Source organism: Fringilla coelebs, assembly GCF_963513975.1.
Source record: "Fringilla coelebs genome assembly, chromosome: 3".
NCBI classification, from domain to species: Eukaryota; Metazoa; Chordata; class Aves; order Passeriformes; family Fringillidae; genus Fringilla; species Fringilla coelebs.
Window position 1 is genome coordinate 62,035,130 of NC_140030.1, and position 16,624 is coordinate 62,051,753.

The 16,624-nt window shown below is 39.1% G+C and overlaps 1 protein-coding gene across 5 annotated transcripts in view; it reads left to right on the forward strand.

The window, feature by feature from the left end:
- Positions 1-9,928, forward strand: part of TULP4 (TUB like protein 4) — a 149,739-nt gene extending 139,811 nt beyond the window's left edge. For 4 of the 5 annotated variants that reach the window (XM_084201799.1, XM_084201800.1, XM_084201801.1 and 1 more), the window contains one exon: positions 1,655-9,928. In XM_084201799.1, coding sequence (XP_084057925.1) covers positions 1,655-1,771 — 117 coding nt within the window. In that variant the 3' untranslated portion in view covers positions 1,772-9,928. The remainder of the gene's footprint in view (positions 1-1,654) is intronic. The other variant, XR_014615997.1, reaches the window with a different exon arrangement.
- The last annotated feature ends 6,696 nt before the right edge of the window (positions 9,929-16,624 follow it).

Consider the following 16,624-nt stretch of genomic DNA (forward strand, 5'->3'; position numbering starts at 1 on the left):
CTGTTCCATGAAAAAGAGCTTTGCCATATGGTTGATAAGAAACAGCTGTCGAAGGTCTAAGTTCAGCACGCAGGGTGAAGTTCAGCTGTAAAGTAAATACACAAAATATGTTTGGTCTTATTGCAGTCAGACAAGGGAACAAGGGCCTCCCTCAGTCTGGCTGGCTCTCACTGCTGAAGGTTTTGTAATAAACACAATAGCTCTCCGCAGTGGTAGCTGCACTTGCCGTCAGTGATGGTTGTGGATGGCAGCTAATTGAGGCAAGAAGGCCCCCTTCTTGCCTTGCTCACAAAGGTCTTGGCCTGCTCACATAGCCAGGCAGCACATAGCTAAGGCAGTTAGCTTCCCTTCATGCCAAAATTTCCACTTGTGAGCAGCAACCAGGCCCCTGGGGTTGGCTCTTAATGCTAGAGGAGAGAGACACCCCAAAGCAAAGTGCTCCTGGGCCACTTTTGGACTGCCTGTAGATAGAAGGATCAGTGGCTACTTCAGAAAATCAAAACATTTAATTTTGGCCTGAGAGTGGTATGTTACTACTGCTACACCAAACCCAGCTTGTAAGTGGTGCTAATTAGCAGGATGCTGGACTGAGATTCAGGAGACTCATATTTATTTCCTTGTCCACTGTTAGTCATTCTGGTTTACTAAAGATACCAAGACTCTCAACTTCCTCTGATTTAAGTTGGGAGTTAGTCTTAAGTATCCAACATGCATGACCAGTGGAAGTCTTATGGTTTTGCTTGTATGAAACAACAGCTCAAAGGCAGCAATCAGAGCCATTTGTACCCTTTCTTCTTCAGTTAAATGGCTGTGAATATGTCCCCATGGGCAGCTGTGCACAACCACCCAGCCAAAGGGTTTTTTTCCTGCCAGGGGTAACAAAGCCTGCCTTGACTTCACAGTCAGTCCCCAGTCTAGCTCAAGGATTTTCACTGTAGAGCAAATAAAATCTGGATTTCCAGTGAAGTGAATGAAAAAACAGTAATAATAGGCCAAACTTCAGGTATTCCCTGTGGAAGAGCAATAATCAACCTGACTGGTTTTGCTTTTTTTGCATTTCAAACAGCTCTCACTGCCCCTTTGCTAATTCATTCTTGCTGTAATTATGTGCTACTGAAGATATTTATGCAGAGGGAAACAGAACTGCAAAGGATGAACACCTTATCAGCTGTGAAGTGCTAGAGTAGAGAAATTGGTTATTCCCCTTCCCTGAAAGCTCCTTTCTTTGAAACCAAAATCTGTTTTCCTGTTGGGTTGATGGTAGGATATTTCCAAGGGAGAGACTGATACTTTCCTGCAGAAAGCATGATGCTGATGTACCCATATCTGCTGAAGCAATTGGTGGCAATCTACTTAAACCAATGCTGTATGTATATTTTAGCATATTCTAGCATATTTTATCAGTTTACTCTGTGGAGTGAAATATTGCAGTCAAGTACTCTGTACAGATGATAAGTACAGTGCTCTCACTGTTCTTTGGCATCATACCCCATCCTGTCTGTAGCTCCAATCATATTACCTGAGAAGGGGGGGGGGGGTTCCTACAAAGCAGAAAAAGATCGCTCTTATTCTCTTCTCTGTTTCCTTTTCTGTAGATCATTTTTTTTTACCTTGTTCTCTTTTCCCTTCCTTTTCCTCTTCCCCTGCTTCCCAGGTGATGCAGTTTGGAAGAATTGATGGCAATGCTTACATTTTGGACTTTCAGTATCCATTTTCTGCAGTGCAAGCCTTTGCTGTTGCTCTGGCTAATGTGACTCAACGCCTCAAATGAAAAAGCAGAGACTGGAGAGAGGAAAATGTTAACCTTCTCATAAAGTCCAAATGGAAAATGTCAGGGCAGCCTGCTTTAGGTGTGCAGAGATGCCTGGGAGTTAAGAAGGCAGTAAAACTGGAAAAGTCTCTTGGTGCCCACCAGAAGGGCATTAACTCTTATCAGTCACGGGGTGGAGGGTGGGGGGCTGTTTTCTGTTTGTTTGTTTGTTAGCTTGTTTGTTTTCTGGTTTCTTTTTCTTTTCAAGCGTTGTGCTGGGTCTCAGAAAGAGCGAAGGGTTGAGAGCCATTCAGTGTTACGTGGAGAAGTGTGGCTTTTGGCTTGTTGTGGTGGTTCTGCTGTGTGTGCTACAGTAGCTGATGTAAGCTCATGGGGGGATTAAAACAGACTGCTCTTTTGATAGACTGCCTTATCTCATGCTATTCTTTTTAAAACAGGGAACATGACTTTTTTCTGGTCCAGTTTGTACTTCTACTACTAAAACATCAGTGATAGCAGCAAAAAAGTAAAAAAAGAAAAGAAGCTATAATACTTGAAGACATGTGTTTCTTCTCTGATACCTGCTATTAACTGAGCGTCACAGGTTCCAAGGAGGCATATGTAGGTAAATGTTTAATTTATAAACAGTCATGTATTACTCAGAAGAGAAAAAATTGTTTCCAGTGGGTGTTTGTCATGGTTTAGGAATGGTTTTCTCCAATTTATTGTTTCTACCAAAACACTCCAAACCATGCACCACTTGCTCACTGCCCCCTCCCCTTTTCCCTTCCCTGAGGTAGGATGGAGAGGAGAATTGGAGGCACAAAAGGTAAAGATCACAGGTAGAGAGTGATTTACATTTACTGCAAACAGCAGTGAAATAAGAAAACAAAGGGTAACAGCAGCAATGTTAATAACAGAGTGCGTGAGAGGCAAAGGATTCACACGTGTGCTCACCAAGGGAAGCCTCTGCCAATACCTGACCGTGCTGCCACACCATAGGACCCCTTCCCATCGCCCCAGAAAATGATGGGAGGTGGTATAAAATAGCCTCTAGATTCTAGCCATGCCTTCTCCTGGCTACTGCAAAAATTAACTCTGTCCTGGCTAGAACCAGGGTTTAAAGACCTACTGTATCAAAGAAGTTGATGTCTGCTTGTTTTGTATGCTGTTAAGGGGGGTAAATGTCTTGCAGTAGGTGACAGAAGACAGAGGAGCAGTTACAAGCGCTGCTTCTTTTGTTACTGGCATAACCATCTTTCAGTAGGTGAAAAAAAAATGGAGAGGAAATAATCATAAGTGTGGCTTTTTTGTTCATATTGTTCAGCAGTAGTCTATAATTTGGCCTTTAGCTGGGAGAGGTACAGTGTGATCAGATGTACCGCTGAGGCCGTGCCTGTGCTTGCTCCTCATTTCAGTGTGTTTACACCATGTAAACAAAGCTTTTCCAGCAAATGAGAAGACCCAGTGCATTCAGTCCTCTTAGCAATCAGTATTAATCAAGTTCTACAGCAGTGCTTGAATTAGGAAGGAGACAGAAGTGTAGCAAGTCATTACAAGAAGAAATTTCATCAGGGAAGCAAATTCATTGCAGGAAACAAAATCATGGCTGGCTGGAGAACAAATGAGTTGAAAGAGAAAGGAAAAATTGGACAGAATCATGTCTTTTGTCATCCATCTTGCTACTTGCTCCAGCTAAGAGCAGGAAGCCAATGTCTACATGAAGTGTGATGGAGGAAAGCTTAATACCAGTAGTATGACTGTGCAGTTCTCTCTGGTGCACATGTGGACACGTTGAGCATTTCAGAAGGTTGCTTGCACAGAAGAGTTTCTTTGTTGTCCATGTGTTGTGCACACGTTTACTTGCTTTTTCTCTTTCCTTCTTGTCAGCATTTTGCTACAGAATATATTTTGATATGGAAATAGTTTTGCCAGTAATGTACAAATCCCCAAACTATTAATATAATTATTGGGACATTAGATTACAAAACATCACAGCAGATTTTTGTAAAAATTGATCTTTTGAAGTTAAAAGATCACTGAGAAAGATACTGGTTGAGATGTCAACAGCTGCTTTGTCTTTCATCCACGGTTTAGCTTCTTTACCTGAAAAAGCCCGTATAACTTAAGATGAATACGTGTGATTTTCTCTTTGTTTTTCTTGAGTCCTAGGAGTAGGGCCAATGCGTGTTGTCTGATTTATTCTAAAGGAACATTTCACATAAGACCCTGCTGTAGTAGAAATTGCCAGTATGCAGTGAGCTGCTGACTTGTGCTCTGCTGAGGTTTCCAGAGCTGTACAGCACAGAGGAGCAATGCCACTAGAGGAGTTTCAGAGAGTTGCCAGGGGAGGTGATGAGATAGATTGGATAATGCCCCACGGGGTAGGTCCAGGAAAAACCACCTGAGAGATGGTGTCATTGGAGGGAGGAAGGAGAAGTAGGAAGGAAGGAGTGGGGCAGTAGATACCATGCCTGTATTATCCCAAAGCTTAGCAGCTTCTGCTTATGTGGGAGTGGTCAGGCTCAACATTACCCTTGGCATCTATCAGACTGGTGTTTTCTTTAATTAATTAATTGTTTTCTTTAATTATCTGGGCCCACTTGTGTTCTTTTTCATGTGCTTGATTTACTCAGCAGTTTGAGTGCCTGTATGTATAATGTGTGTGGAGCAGAGGAACTGAAATAGATTTGGTTCTGGTCCCTTGAAAATCAATGGAAATGTTTCACTTGTTGGTTTTTATTGAGGAAACACTGTTAAGCCCTTTTGTCTATATTGAGTTACATACTGTAAAAACAGTAGGTCGAATTCTTAGTCCACTGATTCCAGTACACAAGAAGAGAAATTGGCTGATGAGAGGCCTCACCTGCCCTAAGGTCTGTGCTAACCAGCTGTACCCTAATTAGTGTTTGAGAGGCACACAGTGAACACTGTAAGACAAGAAACATACCAGGGCTGGCTTGTTTGCTTGCTCAGGGAAGGGCCACTTAGTCATGTGTCAGAAATACTCAGCTGGAAGAACATCACCAGCCAAAATTATTAGGACGTGAAAACAATGTGAATGTTCTTTTCTGAAGAAAATCTAATCTAAATAAGGACTTCTGCTTGCAGTTTCTTTAACTTTCCAGAGAATAGTATTCCTCTTCACTTTGTTTATTGCCAAATTTTTCCAGTTATCAGTAGTTTTATTCTAATGGAGAACCAAGAATTGAAACCTGTAAAACAAGTAACAGAGTTAGTAATTTGGTTTCATTGGTCCAGGTCATGATTGCATCCTTCTGATGGCACTCACAAAGAACCATGGCATAGAAAGAGCTCTGGTTTCTGCCTCAGCAAAGAACAATGAATAATTGCCAAAAAATTTGGAAAATAAATGCTATTTCTAACATCCTTTCCATTTAATTGTCAGAGAATTCCATAAGATAAAATAGTCTTTTATCTTTTTGAAAATAACTTAGCTGAGTCTCTGTAATTAAGGATTTTAATATGTAGAGAATTCCCAATTAAAGAGAGAAAATACTCTCAAATATATAGAATTTTAATGAAAGGAATGGTAAATTCATAGAAATCTGAGTGTGCAACTGGATCCGAAATTATAAAAAGAAAAAGTGAAAGTAGTTTTATTTTCAATTGAGATACAATATAGGAAACAAGTAAGAATATCCCCACTTAATCATTTCAATTGTGAAGACTGCTATTGCATTCAGCCGAAAGATAGATGTTACATTTTCTGTTTTGTTAGTAAAACCCAGTTTTTCTGTAGGTAACTTAAGTACTTCTAGGAAGAATGTAGCAAAGTGTTCAGAAATAGCTAGTTATTTTATAAATGCAGTAATTTCCACTGAAAGGATGTAAAGGATGTTTTTTCCAAAGCTTATTTTTTTTCAGTTGTGCAATAATTTTAAGTCATGGGGGTTTGTTTTGTTTATGTTGGGTTGGTTTTTTGTTTTGTTTTAGTTTGGGTTTGATTTTTCTGTAGGGAGTTTTGAGTGGTTTTTTGAAGATAATTTAATGCAGATTTCCTGTTAATGTCCAAAAAACAAATTATTTTTTTTGCATAATGTAATGAGTGATTTAGGGATTATTTTTTTACTATGTATCACTGAGTTACACACACTTATTTATATTTAAAGAGCATCTTTGTAAGCAGTTGTTTGCTAGCAGTTATATTTTGCTGCAAGAAATTAAAAATCCTTATAGGAAGACCTGTTTTGTTGGATAATATGTAAAAACTTCATAATGCAGGCAAAAATATTTTTTGGCAGCTAAACGCAATGAGTTTGCTATGGAGAACTATGCAGACTACAAAGAGTCTAGGTGAGTTCTTTGGGACCTGCAGAAATCTGTCCTCTGTTTTCCTTCTTTATTTGTAACTATACTCTGATTGGGAGTGGCTTAAAAAATAGAAGGCACAGTTTGCTTTTTGTTGAGGTACAAGATAAGGTGGGTTACGTGATAAGAGAGGGTGCAACGACACGGGCTGTTTGTAAGGAGGTCACTGTAGTTCAGTAGGGGTTGGTGATGGCACACTTCAGTGCCAGGTGGAGGTACAGGCAAACTAGCTTGGAATCAGCTGAGGCACAAGGAATAGTGTAGCAGTTTCCTCTGAAGCATTTTCTTCTGCTCAGCCTAAAAGTGCTCCTTCTGCAGCTAGGCTCAGCTGCTTCCAGCACCGCCACAGTGCTTCTGGCAGGTGCTGCGCGGAGCTCACGGAGCTGTGCCTTGACGTTGCCTGCAGCAGCTTTGCCTCTTCAAGATGCTCCATAGGAGACCTGTTGGAGCAGGTGTTCCTCCACTCATCCTTCTAGGTCTGCTCCAAGAGCAGCATGAAGCTGCCATGGAGTTTGGCTGCAGCAGCTTTGGGCAGAGAGAGCCCCGATGCCAGCCAGCAGCCACGGTGTCCATCTGAAGTCAGAATCTGCTCTGCTGGAGTTGCAAAGGGATGAAACCAAAAACCTGATAATACTGAAAAAATAATGGTGATACCCTCAAAATATTATTATCTCAAAAATAATCTAAAAATTTATATTTAAAGTCTGGCATAAATGGAGTGGCAACAGTAAGAATATGTCACTCTTGTGCTGAGGTTGGGGCAGGAACAGTTGAGAGGCAGGATGGTAGAAAAGGCAAAGAAGGTTTTATTCAAAAGAACCGTGCGGTTTTATAGAGTGGAATGATAGGTTCTATTCCATTGGCTAACTAACAGAAACATTTCTCACTCACTGTCCTTGAGAGGAACAGAAAAATAAAGTTGAAAACCAGCACCTGCAAATTGTTTATAGTCAACAGGTTATCACATCTTTCTAGCTCCCTAAAACTTCTCACAAGCCGCTGTGAGAAACGCTTGCCGTTTCTCTCTCTCCATCCCATGGCATCCACAATACATGTTTCTGCATTCTTACTGTTTAAACAGTAAGAATACATGTTTCTGCAACATCCTGAGAAACTATGAGAAGGTGGGGGTAACAGAGGGGAAAAAAAGGAATTATCACATTAGCAATTTTGCACTCAGATCCAGAGACCACAGTAACATGTGCCATGAGCTGCCTGAATATCAGTAAATCTGCACACAGGTTAATCTCAGTTACAAGAGTTTCCTGTGATGCAGCCACATGCAAAACAGTGTTTTTATGAAGATGCACGAAGGTCTACAGGTGTCAGACAAGGATACCTGACTTTCTTGAAGCCTTCAGCCTAAACTTTTCCATAGATCCAGGCTTTCCTTGAAGTGTCTTTTTAGTGTCCTTTCAGAAATTACAACATTGGAGATTTTGGAGCTTGCCTGACTGTTGCCTCAGACAATTTCTGTGCATTTGCTTTTTGCGGCCTGATGTGTGTGATCCTATGTTACCTTGGTGCCCTCTTACCTCTCAGAAACATTTTACATCCTCATATAAAAAAAGCAGAAAGTGCAAAAACTGATTTGATGAAATGAAAGGGGAGAGAGGACACAGTAAATTTTCATTAACTTCTAAGAATGTGTTTCCCAGAGCAGCAGTTAGGAATTGCATGTCTGCAGGGCCCAAATTACTCCAGACCAGTAAATCAGACTTAGATTGGTAAGAGATGAGACCCTTGTGTGGCATGCTGACAGAGGGCCAACTTCCAGCCTCACTACATGGTTACACCAAGATACTAAGAGACCAGAATCCAACCCAAAAGGTGCTTCCCCATTACTGTGTGATTATAAGGTAAAGATGACTTGTATGACCCATACATATCTACTCAAGGAAATTATAGAGCATTACCCAATATACCGTGTTGACAGCTCTGTATAAGCCCCCTTTAAGAATGCTAGAAGTAAAATCCTGGCCACAGAGTAGTCATTCAGATTTTTGACTTTTATTCCCATTTGTAGGATTCCATCACAGGACAGGAGGGCAAGCTGTTTATGTTATTTAGAGATTGGCATAATAGTTTTCCCAGTGTAAGAGAGCAAGTCACCTATACTGCTTACAAAAATGGGAAACTTCTAGTAGACAAATTGGTTTTTGTGTTCATGTCTCTTCCCCTTCAAGGCACAAACAAACCTTCATTAGTAAATACCAATTTAGAGTCATGTTGCCCTCAGGAACAGTCTGCAGGGAGGCACCACAGGTCCTCTTTACAGGTTTGGAATTTACATGCACCATTCTCAAAGGAATAAAATTAATTACTACTCATGAACAATGGTCTATGTGAATTATTTTGTCTTTGTATTTATTTAATATTATTCGAAGTCCCACAGAGATGTTTTTAAGATTAAAAGACTGCTTTCCCTGTTGCCTGATATTACTGAAGATATATTAGGAGATTCTTTGGGTGGTTTGATTGTTGCTGCATCTAGAAATTTTTTAAGGCAAAAGCAATTAATGAAACAAAAGAATGAAATAAGATTCAGTGAAGCAATTCTTGCTAAGAAAACTAAAAGCTTCACCCTTTGACTTTCAATTTTGCAAATGAATTGGTAATAAGAAATTTGTGTTTCAAGGCAAATGGATTGTTTGGGAGCACTATGCAAGTGCACTGGTTTGCTGACACAGAGCTGACTGCAGGATCAAGAAAACATGCTTTTGTGAAACAAAATTAAATAAATAAAAACACCAAATACTTACCTATCCAGAGTGTTCAATGAAAATTTCGATGGTGTGATGTCAAAGCTGCCAGTCTGCTCTTAATCTTCTGGTTTACAGTTTTAAAATATGGACTGATCAACAGTTCTAAATCCTGACAAAGGTTGTCTATTTTTTTGGAATTTTATCTGACTGGCCAAGTAGATGGCTTAAGATACAAATAAAGATTAAAGTAATAATGAAAGAGAAACATTTTGGAACAGTGTGAAGACACCTGAGTTTTAAGTATTTCACAGGAATAATGCTCGGCCAGTAATTCTTACCTATGTTGTTTGAAGCTATTTGTTCAGAACTTTTCTAACTTGCCCTTTGTTTCTTTAGTTTGCTTGATACTTGATTTGCCTTTGGTTGCTTTTCATTTCTGTTTCACTATTTCAGCATTTGCTGCTTCTTTTTCTGTTTGTGTGTTGTGTGTTTGGGGAAGGGTATGTCTGTTCAAGACCTCGTTGTTTATTGTAGATAAAATATATGGTGTTGTGGAATAGCATGGGGATGCATTCGATTGAAAAGGCACTGTAGTGTTTCCTGAAAAAGAAGGGGAGTTGCATTTGTTTATAAATGCGTTATTTTGGTACTATAACTTTGAAAGTGATTTGGGATTTTTTTTCTTTTTTTTTTTTTTTGGTTTGTTTGGTTTTCTTTTTTCATTTTTCTTTTAAATTTAATGAGCATAGAGTCATGCAGGTGCATGCGCTCTTAAGTGAGCAAGCCCAGCATGTTTTTCTTAAGGCTTTTGAAAATTTGGTACACCATTTGTGAACTTTACTTACCTAGACTATTTTTTAATTATATTTTTTTGAATCTCCTTTTTTTTCCTCCTAAATATACCGTGGTATACTTGGTTTCCATTGTACTTAAAAACTACCCTGATCTGCCTCTCCTTTTATGTATCTTGTGTAATAGATTTTGCAGGAGGTGCCTAGAAAGTATTGTTGGTTTCCCTATAAAAGTGTGGTTTGTCCAGATTCTTTACTGTCTACATGATTGAGAGATGGACTGATTGCCCTATTTTTCCTTGATGATTTGGAGTTGTAAGAGTTGTCCAGCTGTTGCTTAATAAAATTTTGCAGACTAGAAAGTTGTTGATTTGTTTCTGTTGCATTCTGCCTCTTGTCAAGCACCTAAATACTTTTAAAGCAGATGATAAATCTGTGCTGGAACAACCAGAATAATAACAGCCAGATGCCGTTGCACTTTCTCTTTTCAGGAACCGTACCTACAAGTTCCACTGGACGTGGTGCATGTACCAGCCCCGTGATACCTTGTGTCATTCACATGACAGGATGGATGGCAAAGATTTTCTGGGGGTAATGTTCCTGTCTGCCTGGATATCAGCTGGTTCTTGTGATATATCTACCCTGCCTGCTTTCCTTTTTATGGAAATTACTTTTGGGTTTGTGTACTTCTGATTTTTTTTCAGTTTGTCATTGACAAACTGAAAACCTTAACATCACCACAAGGGATTTCCCCTGTCCTCTCATCTTTAACAACAAATGCTATGATGGCCAGTGTTTATTCCCTGGTTTCTTAAAAAAAAAAAAAAAAAGGCATTTTTGGGGACAAAGAAAACAAAAGCAAAAAAAAAAAAAAAAGGTGGCAAAGTAGCTTACCTTGCCTGATAAACATCCCAGCTATGGCACAAATGAGGAAATCTTGGCATGGATCCTCATAATGGACCTAGGTTACCATTGGAGTTTTGCAGGGGTCTGTGCTGGAGCCTCACCTCTACACCATATTCATGGGTGGCCTAGAAGTTCATTGATGATGTGAATTATTCAAAAAAGTAAAGGCAATGGGCAATTGTCAAGAATCTCAGAAAGTCATCATGAAACTTGTAAATGAAATGGCAGGTGAAACACAGCATAGGTAAATGTGAAGTGATACATGGGGGAAAAAAACAATCCTAATTTCACATTTGCAATTGTGGTCTCTGTTACTCAGGGGAAACCTTTTCACAGAATGATAGATAGTGCTCTGAAAACATCAGGTTGGTGCCAAGCAGCAATCAAAAGAGGAAACTAAAATATTGGTAAGGATTGGGAAAAGATCTGACAGCAAATCAAAAGATAAAGGATCACTGTATAGAATTCCAGTTCACTGCACTTCACATACTGTGCAGTGCTGGTCACAGAAAAGGGAGAGATGTAGAAAAGATTCACAGAAGTGCAGCAGAAGGCACAGATCAACATCTACATGAGGAATTAGTGTGAAGTCTAGAACCTTTCACCCTGGAAAAGAAACAGCTTAAAGGAATTGCTAGAGAACCACCAGAACAGGAGTAGTGTTGAAAGGTGGATAGGGGTTACCTGTTGTGTCTTCTTGCACAAGAACTAGGAACTATGAAATTAATATAAAGTCAGGCTCTGGGAAGAGAAGAAAGGGAAGACTCCCAGCCTCATGCCAGAGTGCTTTGCACTGCAGGTGTGCAAAGTCCTCTTCTAGCTCAAAGGAGGAGTGCTGGGGCCCTGCCAGTGTTCATTAGATCTTCCTTAGCTCAGCTAAGGCATATACCAGTGTTATCTGATGAGTTTTCAGATCAAATTGAACTTCTACTAAAATACAGAAATTATGAAATTAATAGGTAAGTTTGGAGACAGAGAAATTGAACAGAAATATAGCTTCTGGTCATGGCACTTTGCTTTGGCCTTTTGCTTTTTTGCTTTGCCTATAATGCCAGTGTTTATCTGAATTAGTATCTGGCCAGGTGAGCTGAGCTGATTAACAGTTTCCCTATAGATCAAAGTTCCAGAAGTTTTCAGGTTTTTCCTTCTTTGTGAAGGATATTGACTTAAAATATAGTCATCTTCTGCTTCCCTGCCCTTTTTGTGTTAATTTGGGGGTGTTCTGGCAGCTACAGCACTGGTAATTGATTCAGTCACAGTAACAATCTGTATCTGCTTGGCCCCAGTGAGCTGAGCAGATGCAGTTTGGTTTGTTGTTCCAGAAGGTTGGTTTTGGAATGCCCCTTTCTGCTGGGTGCAACCAGCTAAGTTAACACATGTTGTCACTTGCAGTTTGTAAATAAGCGTCAGACTTGTTGCATCGTCTTCTCCACGTGTTGGAACAGGAATGGGAATAAAAGAACACTGGAGCTGGAACTGGCTCTGGAGACAGAGGAGGTATGAAAGGAGGCAAACAGATCTGGGGAGGTGGCTTGTTGTGGGGAGACAGCTACTGAAACATGCCTGCCTGGAAATAGCAGGTGATGCAAATGCAAAATTTATCAGTAACAGGGGCTGCAGCAAAAAAATAAAAATATAGACCTTTAGGAAAATACCCTAGGAAGGCTTCTGTGATTGTTGTCTTGCCTTGTAGAGGAACTAATATCATTTACTTATTTATATGTGATTGTGGTTGTTGATAATAATACAATTCTTGTTTTTATGATTTGAGTGAACACAAGGGTGATTTATGCCTACTGCTGCCTGTTGTAGAGGCCAGGATGTGCAGGCACTGAGGGAACAATATTTAATCTGGGGCATTTAAAAGACAAGCTGGTAATACAGGAACTATACATATAATTATGTTTGTATATACAATTTAATAACTAGTGGCTAGATCATGAACTTTTTCACCAAGACAGGTTATTGCTGTTGATGTTCTCTCAGCAATGACATATTCCATTTTATATTGGCATTCCTACCAAAATGGCTATCGATAATAAAATAGTAATCTTTACTTACTGCTAATTTTTTCAAAAGCAGCTGAGCTTTCATTATGCAATTTTAATGGGATAGGAAGCTGAGTAATTACCTAGTTGTGAGAGAGTTGTACCAGATCAGAAAAAAAACCCAAAACAACCTGGAGCACTTCATACCAATCACAATTCATCTCAGACCTTTCATCTTGCTCCTATCCATTATAGATGTCTATTGCATATCCTCATTTTCTGTTCTGTTTAAAACTGACAAATTTCAAATCTTTGTTAGATCAAAGGGAAATCAATTCATCGGGGGGAATGTTTTGCTTTGTTGCATCTCCTGATACTTTTATCCTTTCCAGCTGTTCCACATTTTCTTCCATTTATCACTTCCCCATGGATAAGGAGGAAAGTTTGATTTGAACTCCAGGAAGTAACATTTCTTTGTTCTTCTTTCTCATTGCTCTCTGTGGCAATAGTCCTCTCTCTTAAAACAAGAGTTTAGTCGTTCCCTTTGTTGCACAGTTTTTGTGATATTAATTTCTTCCTTTTTCTTTCAAAGCCATTTAACTATTTTTAACTTTTTTGTAATCTGAAAGAATGTTTGTTTTAGACAAGAGTCTGTATAAGGCTGTTAGAGCCAAAGGAAGATGCTAAAGATGATTTAAATGTCATGGAGTTTTCTAATTGCCTCATGGAGAGGCAGTCAAATGCAGAGTCTCATCTGCAGAAGTCATGTAACTGTGATTTGACTTTTAAGTGACTTCTCTGTCTCATTTATGATTTTTCTAATGAGTGAAGCATCCTTTTTTCATCAGATCTATGAACATACCTTAGGATTTTTGTCCTTGAGTTGATGTGGCAGCTAGTGTCCTTTGAGGTGGCAAACAGTACATATTGTCACTTGTGGTTTGTAAATAAACTTCAAGCTCATTTCATCATTTTAACAGGTTTTGTTTGTATGGCTTAGAGGGTCTCTAAAGCCAAGATTCCATTTTCATTCAAAAACCCACTGCTAGCATTGCTGTTTATATGATACTAATAATTTTATCTGAAATTTAAACAACACAGAGGTAGATTTGTGAATTTTGGTAGATTTGTGTCAAAAGAATGCAAGTGTGACATCTTTCTAAAACCCACAGCACATATATAATTCACACTGGAAGTTCTGCTATAAACTTCAGAAGTTACCAATGCTGATAGTGTCCTCTCAGGCCATAAACTGAGAGAGCATCATCTAGAGAGCTGCCAGAATCCACTATTATATTCCACTTTTGGAGATTATGGAAAACTCAAGCAAGAGTAAAAATGACACAGACTGAGACACTATCATCAGAAGCACTGCAGTTTGTGCATGACAAAAAAGTTCTCCAAAGAGCAAGGCAGTAAATCTGAGAAAGGAGAGGTTTCTGGGAAGACAGGGAAGATGTGGGATGGGGGACCAGTAGCATATGAGGCAGAATGTCAAGTAAGGACAAAAAAAACTCCTGAATGGAAGCATGATCATAAATCACTTGTATTCAGATATATCAATGCAAAATGCACAATGATGATCATCCATGGCATCATCACTAGAAAGACAGTGGCCATGGAAACTTTTTTTTTTCGGTGGAAATTTTTACTGTGTGAATAGTAAATGTGAAAAGACTCAAAATACAGTGGTAGATGGTGGGAATGATGGCCTCAAGTCTAAATATTCTGAAACAGAAAATGTTGCATACTAAGAGCAATTCCCATTCCATAAGAAAATACCTTCATTTTTTCAAACATAATAATAATAATAAAAAAAAGATAATAATAAAAATTAACAGCCTAATAGAAAGATTGCTGGCATCTCTGAAGTTATAAGCAAGCCAATGAAGAAAAGATCCTAGATGTGCATCTGGATAGGTCTGAAAGATTAAAACATGGAATTAATGAAGATAAATCAATATTTATGATGTGCCAAAAGCTGTTGCATTAATCTACTATGTGTCGATTCCTGAGTGCAAGACATAAAGTTGAAAACAATTTCATCAAAAGAAACGATGATTAAAATTATTTTGACAACTGATGATGTCAACTCATCAGTCTTTAAATTGGATCTCTACAGTCTTTTGGAAGAATTCTAGTGTGGCATGCAACTGAGAAGTAATCAGCTAAAGAAATTCAAAGAGCAAGATGTGCAATGAAATTTGCTCTCAAGATTGTTATCTTAGGCAATAATTATATGGGCAAGTTAGTAATCATACAGTGCAACTGACAGCCATGATTTAACTGATTAACTTTAAGATAACTCATAAAAAGTTAGTAAATATGACTTCAAAATATCAGGTGGGTGTTAAAACTTTGCTAGAAAAGTTTGAGGGCACAGTGGTGCGAATGAGGCAGATGCTGTTAATCCATTTACTGCTAAGCCAATTTCCTCTCTGATCCGATTGATAAAATATTAAAGTCTGTAAAGTTAGGGCAGAAGAACGCAATGACACTAGGAGGAATTGTTTTAGACATGATTCAGCTGCATAGTAGCATCATAACTAGACATCTAAGTAGAAAAATAAGATGTTTTCTAGGACCAGCAGAAAGAATGGAGTTGGAAAGTACTTGGGAAAGGACACTGGAGGAATTTCCTAGGAAAAATATGAATTGTTGTAATACACAGAGATTAAGGATTCCCTGTGAATTATCTAGGCACTGGCAACACTGGATTGTTACAAATGGAATTCCTGCTGATAGCATCATCTCTGTAACTACAGAATGAATTTTATCCAAAGAATGAAGTGATAGCTAAGTGTTGGCATCATCAGGCCTTTAGCACTAACCAAGTGAAGCTGAAAAATTCATGGAATGTTTGATATTTCCAAAAGATTGCAGAAGAAAGAGAAAGGACTGATGCAACAGAAGGTGCAAAGCATGTGTTCATTTCAAGAACAGAACTGTGGAAATTAGAAGAACATAGAACTGTGTAGCAGTGGAAAAAGGTTTTTAATCCCATCAGCAGCCCAATTCTCATCAAATTTATGGCAAAACAGCCACAATTACCACTGAAGGCTTATTTGTGCTTGAACTTAGCCTGGGATGCAGCAATTTTCTATCTTAGCCAGAACACTGATGATTGAAGTAGAAGCCTGGAGAAGATTCACAGGTGTCTGTGAAGTCAAATGCTCCCCTGAGGCTGATGTTTGTGTTTGTGAAACAAGCCTCTGTCTCTTGTCAGTATGAACAACTGCTGGGAGTGAGGATAAGTTGGGAGGCAGAAAACTCATGCAGGTGTAGTACCAAGAACTGGAGAGTGCATCAGAGGCCTTTGGGACATATGTGAGGTGAAATCCTGTGGTGGGCAGTACTTTGTGTCACTTGGTTTCTTGTACTGGCCTTTCTTCCAAAAGGTGTGAAGTAGGTCCCCGCTGCCCATGGGCACGCGCTGTGTAAAGTTACACTGGAATTTGGAGGCAGTTCCCACAGTGCAAACCCCCACTCAGTCCTGTAGGGGGTGGCCAAGCAAGTGGCACCCAGAAGAACGTGGACAGGGAGTGGATGTTTGGATCCTCCCCACCATGGCTGCCTGTCACATTTATTGTCAGGTGTGGAGTCTGCGCTCATTGTACATGTCAAAATCGGTAATGCTGCTGCTCGAACAAAGAGCTGCAAACTGCAGCCCTCTGCAGGTGCCAGCTGCAACTCTGCCTAACAGAAGATCAAAATAAATATTGAATAATAACAGAATCTCATTGAGATTTTTAAACAATACAGGGGAATTATTTTGTTTGAAATACAATCTTACATGTGTGTTGTAGTTTATAAACATGTTAAAGTAAAATACTACGTTGTCTGTTTAGGATGCTTTTAAACAGTAAATGAATAGAATTCTAATTATATAAATTATCAATTTTTTTACTGATAAACATGTGAAGCTTAAATGTTACAATGCATAAAATATGTTGCCAACAGACAGGGCACCATTTTTAAAAGCTTAATTGTTACTTTGAAGCTACTAAAGGCTGTAGGATCTGAAAAAAAAAAAATCTGGCAACACAGATGTCTTCAAAAGCATTATTAAAGTTAGCTTCTTCAAATGACTTCAGCATCTGAATTTTCTGACCTTGGTTCATTGACTCTGTGAGCTGAATGCTGCTCCCAGGA